Below are 18,262 nucleotides of genomic sequence, written 5' to 3' on the forward strand. Positions count from 1 at the left end.
GATGTCAGTACGTTTGCTATGTTTCCTTTAGTTTTATGGTTTCAGGTCTTACATTCACAGCTTTAATCAATTTCGAGTTAACTTCTGTATGTGGTGTTAGGTAGTGGTCCAGTTCCTTCTTTTACATGTGCCTGTCCAGTTTTCCCAAAACCATTTACTGCAGATATTGAGCTTTCCTCATTATGTATTCTGGCTTCTTTGTCATAAATTAATTGAAAAAAATATATATGCATTTATTTCTTGTCTCTCTATTCTGTTCTGTTGATCTATGTGTCTGTTTTTATGCTAATACCATACTGCCATACTGTTTTGATTACTATATTGTAGTTTGAAATCAGCAAGTGTGACACATCCAGCTTTGTTCTTCTTCCTCTTTTTTAAAATATTTTATTTGTCAGAGAGAGTAAGAGAGAGGGAGAGCGCACAAGCAGGGGGAGTGGGAGGTAGAAGGTGAAACAGGCTCCCTGCTGAGGAAGGAGCCCGATGCAGGACTCCATCCCAGGAGTCAGGAATCATAACCTGAACCAAAGTCAGACACTGAACTCACTGAACCACCCAGGAGTCCTGTTCTTCTTTCTCAAGATTACTTTGGTTATTTGCTTGTGTGTGTGTGTGTTTCAACACTAATTTTAGGATTATCCTATTTCTGTGAAAAATGCCATTGGAATTTTGATAGGGGTTGTACTGAACCTGTAGGTTGCTTTGGATAGTATGAACATTTTAACAAAACTAATTCTTCCAATCCACAAGCACAGAATATCTTTCCATTTTTTGGTGTCGTCTTCAATTTCTTTCATCAGTGTTTCACTGAACAGGTCTTTCATTCGTTAAACATTTGTTAACATTCGTTCAAGTTTTTCTCAGGTATTTAATTCCTTTTGATGTAATTATAAATAGGATTGCTTTCTCAATTTCTCCTTCTGATAGCGTTATTAGTATATAGAAATACAATGGATTTTTGGATATTGATTTTTGTGCCCAGAAACTTTACTGAATTCATTTATTAGTTCTAATTGTTTTTTGATCTTTAGGGCTTTCTACATATAATATCATGTCATCTGAAAATAGGGGCGGTTTTATTTCTTCCTTTTTGATTCAGGTACCCTTTATTTTGATCTGATTCTTTAGGCACTGACAACAAATTTTAAAAACACCATAAATTTATAATAAATTTTTCACTGATAGAGCTAGTATGTCCTCATTTTTTTTTTCAGAAAATTCCTTCTTTTCATTTTGATGTTTCTTATGTTGATACTTCCTACTTAGTACATTTGGTTAGTTCCTATCAATTCCCTGTACAATTCAACCCCTCTCCCATCTTCCTTAATATTCATATTCAAGCCTTTTAAAATGCCCTTCAGTGGTGGCTTAAAGTTCTTTTTTCCCTTTCTAACATATTCTCCTTCACCATACTCTTTCAATGAATATGGAGAAATTGAAGCAACCTGGAGATGTAACTAACCACACAAGAGTATGATTTCTTCTTTACAGTCAGATTTCACTCTTTGCTCATTTCCGTTTTGTACTCAGAGCTCTCATTTTTTTTTTTTTTTCAAGTCAGTTCAGGGGATTTTCTTTTTCTTTTTCAGTTAAGGTTCTCTTTCCTTTTGGCCCTTCCACAATACCCTCCCTCACCACCCCCCTCCCCCCAGCTAGAATCCTCACTTCTAGCCAGATTGTTCTCCCTGCAGTCACCCTACATGTCCTGGTCCTCTTTGGCCATCCTGGCCCCCAGAGGGCTCTCCTTTCTCTCAAGTTCTGATGGACACATAGCAAAAGCGTAAAATGTTCATACGACCCCTCTTCTACTTAGCCAACGTGGTATGGTTATGAAAGACCCCTCTCCCCTTGCTAAAGGCTTAAGTAACCTATTATTCCCATAGCCGGATGGCAACACATATCCTGCACAAACAGGATGTCTGTGATCACCGGGTCTGTCAAAAGAAAAGACAAATGAGAAGTAGAGTGTAACTGGGACTTTCCAGAGTGCTGACCCAAGGAATCACCAGAACGCCCTGACCCCAACGCCCAATCATGCTTGATTCTAATTAATCAATCAGACTCCTGTAACCATGCATACCTGCTTCTGTAAGACTGCTTCCCGCCACCCCAACCCTTGCCCTATATAATCTGTTCCCCAACCTAGCCCGGCGCGCTCAGTCCACAAAGGCTGATGCGTTCGCAGGCGCCTGTGTAACCAATAAACCTCTTGCAACTTGCATCCAGTGGAGGCTTGGTGTCTGCTTCTTGGGTGCGGATCGAGGGTCTTTCAGTTACTGGTCTTTTTACCTTTATGTCCTTCTTTCCAATAGGTTATTAAAGAGGCCAAGTATATAATCTTTTTTTAAAAGATTTTACTTATTTATTTGATAGCAAGTACAAGCAGGGGGAGCAGAGGGAGAAGCAAGCTCCCTGCTGAGCAAGGAGCCCTGAGATCATAACCTGAGAGAAGGCGGACGCTTAACTGACTGAGCCACCCAGGTGCTCCATTTTATCTTTTAATTGTTCCCCTCTTCTTCTTCACCCCACCTGAGATACCATACAAGTCTGAAGTGGTGCTCTTCAATTTAGCCATTTTAACCACTGTTTCTTTAATCACCATTACTTTTGGCACCAGCCATTACACCTTCACACCTGCGCCCAGATTGTTCTATCAGAAGAATGTTTTAAGGGTGGGGTATGAGGTGAACTTAGTTTAAAGGTTTATTGAGTGTTGACTCCTCTTTGGAGAGAGCCTGTTTTCCTGATTTCTATTGTAGAGACTTCAGAGAGATAGCTTTCATGGCATCAGTCAGCACCAGGGGGCAGGAGAGAAAGCAGCATGCATGGAAACAAGCACAAACTCAAACAGATGGTGTGAGTAAGTGGCTTAAGTATACGAAACCCTCCAACACAACTCTTGGTACCTAGTAGGCAGGCAATATATGTTAGTTGAATCTTAAAGTTTCTTTTTTTTTTTCCTTTTAAAGATTTTATTTATTTGTCAGAGAGAGAGAGAGAGAGAGTGCACACAAGCAGGGGAGCAGCAGGCAGAGGGAGTAGCAGTCTCCCCACCGAGCAAGGAGTCTGATATGGGGCTTGATCCCAGGATCCTGGGATCCTGACCTGGGCTGGACACAGACGCTTAACTGACTGAGTCACCCAGGTGTCCTGAATCTGAAAGTTTTAAAATCCTTTAAAATGATTTCTCTGTAAAGAAAAGGAATGGTCTTGGGTGTCCTAACCCAGGCCCCAGGGGGACAGCTCAACAGACAGTAGGAAGCTGTAAAACTAACTCTGGGACAGGATCTTACTGTCTATTCCCCTCATAATATCCAAGGCCCCCATCACCTGATAGCAGTCAGCGACTCACGGGCCACCACCTGGCAGTACCAGGCACTTTTCCTGGAAGGCCCAGTCATGCAAATAAAAAAACCTGCTCTACTTTAAATCCCGCCACCTTCCTTCTGAAGAAGGCACAGGGCCAGAGCATGACTGTCAGCAAATCACAACCCAAACCTACGCTGCCCGGGGGGATCCAGATCAGACTTTATTTTCTGATGGGAGCTCGTTTGTTGAACAGGGCACTGGAAAGGCTGGATATGCCATGGTCTCTTTATATTGAAACAACAGAGAGTAACCCTTACCCACTTGGGCTAAGTGCCCAGCTGGCCGAGCTGAGGGCCTTCACCCGAGCTTTAGAGCTCATTATAAGGGCACGAGTCAAAATACATACTGACTCCAAATATGCCTTCCTGGTTTTAAGTGCCCATGGTACAATATACAAAGCGACATTTTCTAACTGCTTCAGGTTCTCCAATCAAGTATAAATCACGCGGCATCTACATGCCATATCAACCCTCAGAAGTAGCAGTTATACCTTGCAAGGGGCACCAAAAAGGAACGATGAAGTATCCAAAGGGAACAGACTCGCCGATTCTGCAGCAAAATCAGCTGCCAGGTCAACTACCCTTATGGTTGTCCCCCTAGTCTGGGATGGCTCCATAACCCAGGAAAGACCCTGCTATTCAGTTGAGGAAAGACAATGCACAAGAGATGAGGGATATACTAGTCTTGAAGGGCCTTTTGCCTGCCCTCTCCTCACAGTATGTGGAGAGTTCACTAAAACATCCTCTGTCTCTCGCTGAATTCCTGGCTGCACTCGGTCTTGCACTGTGCTTTGGGTCTTGCCTCCTAAATAACCTAACCTACTTGATACCTTCCAGAATAAAGGTCATCAAACTCCAAATCGTGGTGGTTCCAATGGCGCCTCACATGAAAGTCAAACCAGACATCCACAGGGGACTCCTTGATAGATCAGCATGAGAGGAACCCTGACCACTGCCCCATTCAACACCCTTGACCAGAAGGAAGTAGCTATGATCGGTAGTCGCCCCCTTTCCCCTAAGAGCAGCTATGGTGACTTCTTGGGGGGTGGGTGGGAGTGATGGAGGTTAGCTGGAAGGCAAGAAGGGAGGGACAGGACCTGCCCCTGGTAGCGGGTGGTAAAGGAAACCACCCGGGAAGGAGCCCACCACCCTTTCCCTTACGATCTACAGGTGACAAAAATGTGATTGGACACAATCACAGACCCTTCGGGTCTGCTTCCTTTTGAGGAGCTTTGTACCATCACTTTGCAATTGCACAGTGAAACTTGCTTTGCTGCCCACCAAAAGAAAAAACAAAAACGGGGTGGGAGGAGATTTCTTAGTTACAGAAGGCGTCCCTGTTATTCATAGAAAAATTTAAAAAATACAAAGAAGTAAAATGGCCAAGAAATTCTCAGTTACTCTTAATCTTACCATCTAAAAATAGGCACTATTAACATTTTTGGAGAATATATTTTATTTTCCATGCAGGCACGTTTTTCCTCTAAAAAGGGATGACAGTATAGTCTATTTTATGTTTCTCCAGAACATAACTGGTAATACCCACTTTTTTAGTTCAACATGTGATCATGAGTAGTAGAGTCAAAAACTCCACCCAGTGTTCTAGTTTTGGCTCTGATCTAACCAGTCCCGGGCAAGAGGTTAGCTTCTCTGAGTTTTAGTTCTTAATCTGTGAAAAAAAGACTTTGAAACCAGTGATACCTAAGGCACCCTTCACCCCTATCATTCCAATTGATGATGGGTAATTAAAGGAAGACAGTATGGTACAATGGCTATTGCTCTGGCATTAGCCAGGTTTTAATCCCAGCTCTAATAATGAGATCCTGAGCAGATTTCTTGACCTCTCAGTGCCTCAGTTTCCTTATCTCTAAAATGGGATTAATAATAGTAAGCACCACCTAGGGTAGTTTGAAAAACAAATAGGTAAGACACATACAACACTTAGAACAGTTTTTGGCTCATAGGAAAGGCCCAATAAGCAGTAGCTATTTATCAGTAAACTAGCTCAGGCACTGGCCACCTGTGGCAATGGAACAGTAACTAAAACTGAGGGATAGGCTACTGATTTGAGAACTATCAGGGATTGAATACATGCACTGGACACTGTGCTGTTTTCACCTCAGCAGTTTTTATGTAATCCTCAGAACAATTCTACTTTCTCCACTTTGTGAGCAAGTCAAGGCTAGAACTTGGCTAGATTCATGCATCTTTGTGTTAAACCCAGACACTATGTCACTTTGTTAGCTTTGACTGTGCTGAGGGGCTAGAAGGTCTACTACTAGTTGGAGGTGTTCTCCAAAAATCAAACCCAAGCACTGAGTACCTTCCCTGGTGATACTCGGCATGGGTCTTTCTCTTTAGTAACCCCAAAAATTCCAGCGTTTGACAGAATTTAAAAAAACACGGATTTTTTTTTCATGTTTTACATTGTACCTTTTGTACATTTTATTTTTTACTTTTATTTTTTTTTAAGATTTTATTTATTTATTTGACAGAGACAGAGATCACAAGTGGGCAGAGGCAGGCAGAAGAGGAAGGAAAACAGGCCCCCTGCCGAGCAGAGAGACAGATGTGGGGCTCGATCCCAGGACCCTGAGATCATGACCTGGGCCGAAGGCAGAGGCTTTAACCCACTGAACCACCCAGGCGCCCCCCTTTAGTACATTTTAATTGACTAGTAGATCTCGAAGTTAATAGAGGACAGCTAGGATGTGGGTTTTAGAAAAATAATTTATACTCAACTTAGGAATTTAATTTTATGGTTGTAACTGATGGTCTAAAAACTCCCCAAACTAAACAAAGTAATGGAACCTCAGCAAAAGTAACTGGCTTGGGAGAGAGTCATGAAATTTACAGGGAGATATTTTAACATTTTGGTTTCCACCGCACTGCCAAAGGACGTCAGAACTGAGTTGAGGGATTTGGACTGACCACTGGCTCTGTGGCTGACCATCCACGTGAGCAAAAAAGGCCATTTGGTTTCTGGCTTTACTTTTCTCTTCCAAAGAGAGAAACTGAAGAATAGACCGAAACACATAGTGCCTTGTAATTAAATGCGACGTCCTGTTTGAAGGGGAAATAAAGAAATTTATTAACATTTGTTAGAGAACTTGGTAATTCTTAGCAGTTTTCATCCACTGTGATGAATTTTGATTCACCCTAATTAAAAAACACGCAGCCAACCTCTGATTGCTCCAGGTTAAGGCGAGGTTTAAAAGATAAGCAAATGCACCAAACAGTGAACAATATAAACATTTTGAATAAAGCTTTGAAAGGACCCACAACTCTTCTGCGCTTAGGTTTAACTGTTTACCGACGCCTCACGACGCAAAAGGCATTTCCTTCCCTGCAGCCTCACTGAGCTGGCGCGCAGCCCGGACGAGATTTGCGGCTCTCTCCTGGCCTGCACCCGCTCTGTGCTTCGCGATGCGCCCTCCACGCCCCCTCGCCCAGGGTTCGCGTTACGGAGCTCGGTCCAGCTGCTGGCCGAGTCCCCAGCAATCCCCGGAGCGCCACGGCTGTCACGTTCCCTGGGCGAGGGCTCGCGCCCTAGTCGGGCGCTGGTTGGTCGTGCCGCGGGGCCAGCCGCCCGGTGATTGGTCCGAGGGACTGGTTCACGTGTTCCGGAGCCCATAAGCGGCCTCTCCCGCGCCGCACCCGCAATCCGCCAGAGCTTCAGACGAACCCTGACGGAGGGGAGCTGGGTGCGAACTCACGCAGACCATCGAGAGCCGGCACTCGCGGTCCGCCGCCGCCTCTCTGCCTAATGAGCTGCACCAGGTAGGTTCACCGCAGACTCCCAGGCTCAGAATAGAGGGGAGCGCACAGCTATAGGGAGTTTGGGCGGCGTGGTCCTTAGGGCATCACCACAGATGGAGACGCCGGACTGCTAGCTGGCTGACTGCAGAGTTGAATCTGGCCCTAGGGAAGACTCGGATTGTGGAGATTGCTCAGAAGTTCTTAGCCAAAGCTTATTTTGGTGATTAGCATCCCAAACCAGCAACTTTTTAACGGGAGTCAGCTTTAGTTCTAACTGCCTCTTGGATTCCGACTGTTCTCTCTCGATCCAGCACAAATGTCCTAAGAACTGGGGCAGCTTTGGGAATCGCATCTTGATCTTCCTGGTTGGGGAGTTTGGATTGTGTGGGGGGGTGGGGGTGGGGGACTGCAGTACGGTGTTCTTGGCATTTTTTCGCCCTTCTGCACCTTTTGGGTCATGGTTTGCTGTAGTAAACAATGGGGAACCGCGGAGTGTGAGCAAATGACGATTTTTATAAACTCTAGAACCAGGATTTGAAATTCCATGAAAATGCCGGACCCTAAAACTGTAAGCGCAAAAAAGTAAAAATGTAAAAAAACAAAACTCAAAACCAAAAGCCTTCCATAACACTACTTGAAATAGCTTCTCCAGACGTGGCATACTTAACAGAAGACTTTAAAAAACCCTGTTAACTATTATTAGATGCACAAATACAGCTTTAGCTTTCATTTGTTCTAAGTTTGTAGGCCTCCATAAAAATACATTCTGTGCATGTTCTTAACATTATCTGTGTGTTGATGACCATTTATTATTTGCCTATGTAGTTAGAGCTGCTGTGAAGTTACTGAAGACAGATTGAGAAACGTCATGTACAGTGCACACACACAACTCCTATCTGTACAGATAGGATGGGGGAAAAATCATGAGCTTGGCAATGTGTATGGAGGGCTAAATTAGGCCAGGAAAAAAAAAAGCCTGATGGACACTTCTGAATTTATTACTGCTGAGCATAGTTATGTTTAAATTTTAAAATAGCTTTATTATCTTGCTATTTATAAATACCCATAGCCGAACATTAGAAAATGCCAAAAAAGTACAAAGACAAAAATAGATGATCAGTAATCCTACTGCCTGGAGAGATGTAACTTTTTGGTGTATTTCCCGTTAAGTATTTATAAATTCATATAGACGATATATAATAAAAAGTCCAATTTTCAGGTAATTAGCTTTTTCCATCTATGTGTATTTGTCATGAATATCTTCCATGAAATATAGATTATGTGAATTTTTTCTGTAAGTGCGTGAACTGCTGACAGGCATTTCAGTTGGTTACTGAAAAACGAGGATGAACACGATGAAGTGCAAAGCTAATCCTCTGACTTCATTTTTCCAGCCTTCTCACTCTCAAAACTGCTCCCTGAGAATATTATTGTTACATTTTTTCTTTTGAAGTGGATTACCTTTCCAGGGAAGTATAATCAATTTAATAGCAAAATCAGCAGAGCTGCCAGAGGGAACACAGAGTCTGGACCCATGGTCTGGAACCTCTCTGCTCATGAGAATCACCTGGAAAGCCCTGGTCCCCCAAGAGGTTCTGCCTCAGTGGTTCTGAGTTCCAGGAATTGTCATTAAAGAAAAAAAGACACGCAACTCTCTAGGCCATGTGACTAGACAGGTTCAGAATAGAGCAAATTGGTTCTTAGAGGTGTATTAGAGATGATCACAAACAGCCCCTTCCAGGTATTTTAAGCAGTTCATACATGGCCTTGCAGTCTGTCAAGGACATAGCCAAACAAAGGATGCGAATCTGATAGTCTAAAACTGTTTTCTTTTACTATATATGATAGCACATCCCTGATGCTTACTGTGCTGGTTATAGTTACATCAGTACAATACTAGTACATGTAAATAGTACATACATACAAAGTACATACATACATAACACATATATAGTACAAAGTAGTACATACATACTTGGAACTTGGGGAGGAGATTCCAGATCAGGTGATAACCGCTGCTCTTTTATATTTCAGAATGATCCAGGTTTTAGATCCGAGGCCTTTGACAAGTTCAGTCATGCCAGTGGATGTTGCCATGAGGCTCTGCTTGGCTCATTCACCACCTCTGAAGAGTTTCCTGGGCCCGTATGACCTCCAACGAAGACATTTTGTGAACAAGTTAAAGCCTCTGAAATCGTGTCTCAATATAAAACAGGAATCCAAATCACAGAATGAGTGGAAGCATTCACATGACCAGGCCAAGAAGCGGGTTGTGTTTGCTGACTCCAAGGGGCTCGCTCTCACTGCCATCCATGTCTTCTCAGACCTCCCAGAAGAACCCACGTGGGATCTCCAGTTTGATCTCTTGGACCTTAATGATATCTCCTCTGGCTTAAAACTCCATGAGGAGAAAAACTTGATTTTAGATTTCCCACAGCCTTCAACTGATTACTTAAGTTTTCGGAACCATTTTCAGAAGAATTTTGTCTGTCTGGAGAACTGCTCTTTGCAGGAGCGAACGGTGACTGGAACTGTGAAAGTGAAAAACATGAGCTTTGAGAAGAAGGTTCAGATTCGTATCACTTTTGATACCTGGAAAAGCTACACTGATGTGGACTGTGTCTACATGAAAAATGTGTATGGTGGCTCAGATAGTGACACCTTCTCATTTGCCATTGACTTACCCTCTGTCATTCCAACAGAGGAGAAAATTGAGTTCTGCATTTCTTACCATACTAATGGGCAGGTCTTCTGGGACAACAACGAGGGTCAGAATTACAGAATTGTCCATGTGCAATGGAAACCTGATGGAGTGCAGACACAAATGGCATCTCAGGACGGTGCATTCCACCAGGTCCCCCCCAAGACTGAGTCAGAGTCCCCCATTTTTGGCAGTCCAAGGCTGGCTAGTGGGCTTTTCCCAGAATGGCAGAGCTGGGGGAGAATGGAAAACTTGGCCTCTTACCGATGATTAAGTAACTTAGTGACTGGTTTTGACCTGGTGCATTTCCCATGTAATTCTAGGTCTGTATTGCTCAATATTAGGAAGTCTGTGCTACTTGCCTTACTGGGTTTAGTTTTGAGCTTTTGAGACCTGGCTACAAAAAGACCAGCTTCTTGAGAATTTACTGTTGCAGTCCGTACGATGATACTGTTTCACTTTGGAGGATCAGGTAACATCCTAGAACCCTGTTTCTGTTCTAAAAAGTAATACGTTCAATGCCCTTTTTCCTCCCCTCTCAATTCACAAACTTTCACGTTGGGCAAGGAAAGGTTGGAAAGGACCGTTGATGGTGATGGAAAGCTGTTTTAATGGTATGAGAAATGTCTGAAAAGTACACACAAAAGGGCTCTGCAGCTCACATCAGAGTAGGAGCAGTCTGATACTTCACTGTTGGTGAGAAAATGTAAGGTTACTTTGTGTTTTTAAGTTGGTTTTACAGTTCTCTCCTAAGGAAATAATTTGTGTGTGGGGGGGAAGAGTCCATGTTATATATTCTTGTGGAGAAAAACCAAACTTCAGAGGTGTTGGGAGGTTTTGGGGAAAGGTGAATTAAACTCTGGAGAAGCAAGATTTTAAATGGAGCCTTTTCAAATGTGATCTATGAAAAACACGATTTGGGGAAAGTTTAAGCAAATCTGGCTTTGCAGTCCTCAGGTTATGAGTGATCTTGTTTGTGATCAAGGCGTCATGCTCAGGGACTCAGTAAAAAGATGGCTCTTTGCAAGGGCCTTGATTGAGCCAGAATACTGTGTTGATCCCAAATATCTGAAGGGTCATCTGATAACTCACGAGTGTTTGACTTCACAAGAAGGTCCACTCTGTATATTGGCATACCTTTTGCAATACTGTTGTATCTTTGAGAGTGTTGCCAGTGTATACAACTTGCATCCTTCATATTGAAGGTGACTCATTTTTCTGCCACTTCTTCCATGTGATATTGGAAGTGAGGACTGAAACCGATTCTCAATTCAAGAATCCAGTACTTTGCACATCGAAGCAGCAATCTATTGTGCCTATTTGTTTTAAGTCTTTCTACCAATTTCTTTGAAGGACAAATATATTTTTTAAATAGATGTGAATTGTTTGGATTGTAATAGAATTGTTTTGTCCTCAAATGTTGGCTTCTGTCATTGTGCACATCCATTGAGAGGTATTCAGAGAATGCAGTTAATTTTAACAGGTGTGATCTGCTATGCTGGAAGAGTATATTGGAATAATTCTGCTATGACAGTGTTTGTGGTTGGGCTAGCACACCCACAGTTTTTCTAAGTATTTCACTGTCCTATAGCTATCCTTTGTGAACTTTTCTTTAAAAATAAAAGCTGTTTGATACAAGACCAGAGTATGTGTTCTTTCTCAAAAGCCGTAAGTCAAATAAACCATCAGCTGAGATTGTCCTGTTTTAAGAACTGAGCAAAGATAGTTTGGACCAGGAATTGGATTCACCTAAGGGTATTCAGATGGTTCCAGTCTCATTAGTGCACTAGGGCTAGGGTCCAGGAACAGTGACTTCAGCTGCTGTGACTATTCTCCAATTATCCCCATTGGTACTTAACTGCTGCTCATGCATATTGTCTGCTGTGTCAGGGTTCTGTTGGGGGCCACTCCAGCTTTAAAATGGAGGAGATGGTATGGGAAGAGATGGTGTGGGAAGAGCTGGAGTGGGCTACTTCACCTGCCTCTTAAGCTCTAGCACCTTCCTGAAGGGGCAAAGGTTGGAGCTGCACAGGGGGCATATGGGCACCAGTCCCGGACTGAAGAGAGGGTCAGCCCCTGCAGTAAGAGGCAGCAGATCAATGAAACTTAAGTTGTAATTCAGTTCTTAAAGTTCCAGAAAGGGCTTCTGTATGGGTTAGTTATAAACTACAGGCCTGCAGGCTGTATCTGGCTACAGGTGTATCTTGCTTGTCAGGAGGTGTCTACAACCAGGATCTTAATCTGGATAGGAAGAATTTTAGGGTTCTAGTACCTAAAGTAGTTGATACCACACCCAAAATGACACCTTGATGAAGATGAATATGGCCTTGAAAATACAAAAAAGTCTAGATCCCCCCCACCCCCGCCATATTCCTCCAGGACAAAACACCTGAAAATGCTAGATAATTTTGAACTATAATTTTGAACTATACTTTAATACATTTAGAGTATTGCTGAGCTGGAAAGAAAGGAAGGATGGCCTTAAAGGCTGCCTCTGCCCCCTAAATAAAAAGCAAAGCAGGACCCCAGAGAGTAAATGTATACTAAAGCTGACAGTTGTCCTGAAGTCACTTGCTAATCCCCTGGTGATCAATACTAGTTTTTTTAACATCTATGGTTGCTAAGGGGTCAGAAATGAAGGTTAGTGTCCATTAAGCTGGGAGGTGGTCACTGTGAGTATCTAGCATAGCTAGGACCAAGAAAGGATACAACTGCATTAAAATAACCCTTCTAGAAATTCAACTATACAAGATGCTTGTACCTCTGGGTAGAGGGAAAAAACAAACTTCTTAAAATTCATAACCACAATTTGGCCCTCATATGGATTTGCAATCCAAATTCACATTCTTTGTATTCTGAAAAACGTCAAACCAAAAATTAATTAAAAATGATCCCTGGGGGGCACCTGGGTGGCTCAGTGGGTTGGGCCGCTGCCTTCGGCTCAGGTCATGATCTCAGGGTCCTGGGGTCGAGTCCCGCATCGGGCTCTCTGCTCAGCAGGGAGCCTGCTTCCCCTCTCTCTCTCTGTCTGCCTCTCCATCTACTTGTGATTTCTATCAAATAAATAAATAAAATCTAAAAAAAAAAAAAAATGATCCCTGGTTGCAGTACCCACAGGCAATCAGTAGAAGCAAACACAAGTACACTCTAAAAGTGTGCCTTTAACCTAAGTCCCAAAGAATTTTCATCAAACATGAATTCATTAACAAAGTAATAAAAAGATAAGTCTTTGACAAGATGCATGAAGAAGCAGCTAACAAAATGTCATAGGCAATGCATAAATAAATATTGGGGCATTATGGACAACTTCATGTTAATAACTCAAAACTTAGATGAAGTGGAGCATTTCTAAAATGTGTTGGATCAAATGGTTTCAAGATGAAACAGAGAACCTGACTAGTCCTATAAACATTTAAGATTAATAATTTAAAACTGGTGGCTTAAAATTTACTCACAAACAAAATACCTGGTCCAGATATCTTTACAGGTGTGTAGTATCAAAAATTTAAGGATCAAATTTTTTTTTAAAGATTTTATTTATTTATTTGACAGACAGAGACCACAAGCAGGCAGAGGCAGGCAGAGAGAGGAAGGGAAGCAGGCTCCCTGATGAACAGAGAGCCCGACGCGGGGCTCAATCCCAGGACCCTGGGACCACGACCCAAGCCGAAAGCAGAGGCATCAACCCACCGAGCCATCCAGGCACCCCAGGATCAAATTTTTTTTTTTTCAAAAGATTTCTTTATTAGGGAGAGGGAGTGGGGAAGAGGCAGAGGGTGAGGGCAAGGAGAGAGAACCTCAGGCAGATTCCCTGGTAACACAGAGCCCCAGGTGGACCTCAATCTCATGACCCTGACCAAGATCATAACCTGAGCAGAAATCAAGAGTCAGATGCTCAACTGACAGTAACCCAGATACCCCTAGGATCAAATAAATAAATGTACACGTGTGTGTGTGTGTGTATCTTTGAAGATTTTATTATTTGAAAGAGAGCATGCACACAAGGGGAAGAGGGACAAGCAGACTCCCTGTTGAATGTGGAGTCCAACCTGGGGGTCAGTCCCAGGATCCCAAGTTCATGACCTGAGCTGAAGTCAGATGCCTAACTGAGCCACCCAGGTACCCCATGATCAAACATTTCTAATATTATTCCAGAATATATAAAAAAGAGGAAACATTCCTCAACTTATTAATGAGTTAGCATGACCTTGATACTGAAACCTACTGGGGACAGGATAGGGAAGGGCAGTTGTAAGCCAATCTCACTTATTAACAGATAACAAAGATTTACAAATGACAAATTATTAAAATGTAGAAAAAATAATGTATTATGATCAAGTTGGGTTTATTCTAAGAATCAAAGATTGGTTTAATATTAGAACATCAATTACCATAACCTGACACATAAATAGATTCAGGAAATAAAAATATACAGTCAGCCCAATAGATGTCAAAAAATGTTTATAAAATTTTACATCCTTAATGGAAAAAACCCCTAAAACTAAGAATAAAGGGAAATTTGGAGGAGTGCCTGGGTGGTTCAGTGGGTTAAGCCTCTGTCTTTGGCTCAGGCCATGATCTCAGGGTCCTGGGATCGAGTCCCACATCGGGTTCTCTGCTCTGTGGAGAGCCTGCCTCCCCTCCTCTCTCTCTCTGCCTGCCTCTCGGCCTACTTGCAATCTCTGTCAAATAAATAAATAAAATTTTTTTTTTAAGAAAAGGGAAATTTGGAAAAGGGTATTTATTAAAAATAAAAACACAACCTACAAACACCATATTATTGTTAATGTTGAAACTCCTTTTAAATAAGTTCCTCTATTATCACCTGTCCTAAACACTGTGCTGGAAATCTGAGCCAGTTAAGTAAAGCAAGAAAGAAGTAAGTATAGGATTGTTAGGAAACAAAATTATCATCATTTACAGGTAATATGTTTACCTGCACAGAAAATCCAAAAGAATCAACTACTATTATTAGAATAAATGAGAATTAGCAAGGTTGTGGGATATAAATTCTAAGTTAATTTACAAAATGGCCCCGATGGTCCTGACCTTCTGATCTTCATATGCTTGCGTAGTTTCCTCCCATGCTGTGCCAGAGTTGCTTTGTGTAACCAATAAAATACAGCAGAAATTACGTCATGCTACCTCCAAGATTAGGCTATAAAAGACACTGTGGTTTTCATTTTAGTTGCTTTCTCTCTCTCTCTCTCTCAGATTTGCTTGCATTAGGGGAAGTCAGTTACCTTGCTGTGAGCAGCACTATTGGAGTTGCCCATGTGGTAAGGAACTGAGGTCTCCTAAGAGCCTGGAAATGGATCCTTTAGTCCCAGTCAAGCTTTCAGATGATTGCACTCTTGGCTGACATCGTGATTACAACCTAATGAGAAACCTTGAGCCAAAACCTCCCAGCTAAGCTGCTTCTAAATTTTTGACTTAAAAAAAGTATGAGATAATAAATGTTTGTGTATGTGTTTTACGATTTTATTTGAGAGAGAGAGTGAGCAGGCACAAGCAGGGGGAGAGGGAGAAGCAGACTCCCTGCTGAGCAGGGAACCCACCGTGGGGCTTGATGTTGGGATCCACACAGGGCTTGATCCTAGGACCCTGGGATCATGACCTGAGCCAAAGGCAGATGCTTAACTGACTGAGCCACCCAGGTGCCCCTAAATGTCTGTGTTTAAGCTACTAAGTTTGGGGTAATTTGTTACTCAGAAATAGATGACTAATATAAGGATCAATATCCAAAAATGAATTGAATATCAATCTATATATGCAGTAAACAGAAAAGGTAATTTTTGAAAAAAGAGAATATTTGACAATAACAGTAATGATATAAAAAGTCTTTGGGACAGGAATGCCTGGGTGGCTCAGTCGGTTAAGCCACTGCCTTCTGCTCAGGTCATGATCCCAGGGTCCTAGTATCATGTCTGCATCAGGCTCCCTGCTCTTTCTGCCTCCGCCTGCTTGCGCACGCACATTCGCTCTCTCTGACAAATAAATAAATAAATAAATAAATAAATAAATAAAATCTTACCCAAAAAGTCTTTGGGATAAATATAACAAAAGTTTAATAAGATGTTTAAGGAGAAAAGGAGAAAATTATAAGTATACATTGAAAGGCAATAAAAATTTACACATAAAAAGCTATCCAATATTTATGGTTAAGAACATTTAATATCATGAAGACATTTACTATTTTAGGGAAAGCCAATCAAAACCAAGATATCAATAGTTTTTTTTTTTTTTTTAAGAAATTGACAAATTGCTTCTAAAGTGTGTGTGGAAGTAGAAAGAGCCCCAAGAAGAGTCAAGAATTTCCTGAAGATGGTGGGTGGGAGGGGGACTTGCTGTAGCAAATACCAAGATGTTTTATAAAATTAGAAAGACTGTTACAATGGGGTATGAATTCAGGGTTAAATAAATTTCCAGTGGAACAAACTAGAGTGCCGAGAAAACAGCTCACATATAGGTGAAGGCTTGGCTGTGACAGAGCTGGCAATGGTAGTTAAGTTGGAAGAGAATGGAGTTCACAATAACTGACCAGGAACAGATGGTTTTCCACATGTAAAAGCATGAAACCAGGACCTTCCCATATGCTTTGTTCTAAAATAATAATTAAAAGCAAAAAGGGAAAGCTTTGAAATTTTTTTGAAGAAAATATAGAAGGCTTTGAGATTTTGGAATTGGAAAGGATTTCTAAGATAAAGGAACACAAACCAACAGAAGACCATTGATAAATTTAACTGCATTAAAATTTAGATTTTTTTTTTAAACCAAAAGATAAAGTGAAAAGATTAGTTTAAAACTGGGAAAAGTTATAACTGACAAAGGATTAGTAACCCAAATATGCAGAGAACTTTGATACATAATAAGAAAAAAAATCTATAGAAAAACAGGCAAAAAGACTCAAATAGATATTTCATGTAAGAGGAAACATGAATGGCAACAAACATATGAAAAGATTCTTCACTTCATTAATAAACAGGGAAATGCAAATTAAAACTACAATGAAATACTATTTCACATCCATCTGAATGGCAAAAGCTAAAACATCTGGAAATAAGTGTTGGTGAGCTTGTAGACAGTGGGTCTCATACCCTGCTGGTGAGTGTATAAACTGGTCTGACCACTTGGGAGACAATTTAGCAATGCAAAGTTGCAGATGCATAGCAATTTCACTTCTATGTGTGTATCCTACAGAGAAGACTCCAGAGGGTGTATATGAGGAGATACAGAAATATGTTTGTAACACTGTTACTTGTAAAAGCAAAAACTGAAAACAACACAAATGTCCACTGACAGTAGACTGGATAGATAAACCCTATTATTTCAAGCATAGGTGAAAATGAATGGCAGCTAATCCTGCTAACACAAATGAATCTTACAAACATAAAGCTGAGCAAAAAGCAGGCTACAGAAAATACATCCAGTATGATTATTTTACATTAGATTCAAAACCCCACACATTCCTGGATATATAGATGTTTTACAAATCTCTCTAGATCTATAATTATAACAAGAGAAAACAAAGGAATAATAAGTAGCATGTGGCACTGAAGTTACTTCTGGAGAGGAAGATGGAAAGAATTGGGGAGGGGTTCAAAGAATATTTGAAAATACTGGGGTGCTGAGTGGCTCAGTGGGTTAAAGCCTTTGCCTTCAGCTCAGGTCTCTCTGCTCAGCGGGGAGCCTGCTTCCTCCTCTCTCTGCACCTCTCTCCCTGCTTGTGATCTCTGTCTGTCAAACAATTAAATAAAATCTTAAAAAAAATTAATATTTTCTTTCTTAAAGCAAAATTCTTACATATACATTTTATATATATCTCACATGTAAATGATACTTTATAATAAAAAAATTTAAGACAGGTTTTATTGATAACTATAAGCACAGTAGAAACTTCTCCATTCACATCCTATATAAAACTTTTATTTTCTTTTCAATATTTTTGGAGGGGAGGTTGGGATGATCTCTTCCCTATGTAACCCATAAGAATAACAGATTGTTTTGGAACATCTGGGTTTTGAAACCATTGTACTGCCAGCCTTTAGGATGTGGTCTGAATTCATCACAATGGACCATTTTTATGTTCTTCCTAACCTTTCAAGGTGCCAGATTGCATCAAGTTGAGTAGAAGTGTCCTTTGTGTTCTCATTGCTGCTGCAGAAATAAAAACAGAAGCTAAATCCTGCGGCACCTGGGTGGCTCAGTTGATTAGGCATCTGACTTTATTTCATTCAGCTCAGGTCATGATCTCCAGGCCTGAGCCCTGAGTCCCGGCTCTGCATTGAGCATGGAGCCTACTACAGATCCTCTCTCTCCCTTTGCCCCTACCCCCCTTAAAAAAAAAAACAAAAAAACCACACAAACAGAAGCTATATCCTTAGGTATTTCTATTCAGGACCAGCTATTCTCTAACTTCTTGGTGTTCACACCT

The 18,262-nt window shown here is 41.4% G+C and overlaps 1 protein-coding gene and 1 long non-coding RNA gene across 2 annotated transcripts in view; one reads left to right on the plus strand and one right to left on the minus strand.

The window, feature by feature from the left end:
• Window positions 1-18,262, minus strand: part of LOC123388688 — a 112,209-nt gene that overhangs the window by 55,417 nt on the left and 38,530 nt on the right. The window contains exon 2 of the long non-coding RNA XR_006603170.1: window positions 9,103-9,658. This is a non-coding gene — a long non-coding RNA (uncharacterized LOC123388688). The remainder of the gene's footprint in view (window positions 1-9,102; window positions 9,659-18,262) is intronic.
• Window positions 7,043-11,466, plus strand: PPP1R3C (protein phosphatase 1 regulatory subunit 3C). Its single transcript, XM_004749667.3, has 2 exons — window positions 7,043-7,148; window positions 9,162-11,466. The coding sequence occupies exons 1-2, from the start codon at window positions 7,135-7,137 to the stop codon at window positions 10,096-10,098; spliced, it is 951 nt and encodes a 316-aa protein (XP_004749724.1). The 5' UTR covers window positions 7,043-7,134; the 3' UTR covers window positions 10,099-11,466.

Source organism: Mustela putorius, unplaced genomic scaffold (genome assembly GCF_011764305.1).
Source record: "Mustela putorius furo isolate JIRA1106 unplaced genomic scaffold, ASM1176430v1.1 tig00003909_pilon_pilon_pilon, whole genome shotgun sequence".
In the NCBI taxonomy this organism is placed as follows: domain Eukaryota; kingdom Metazoa; phylum Chordata; class Mammalia; order Carnivora; family Mustelidae; genus Mustela; species Mustela putorius.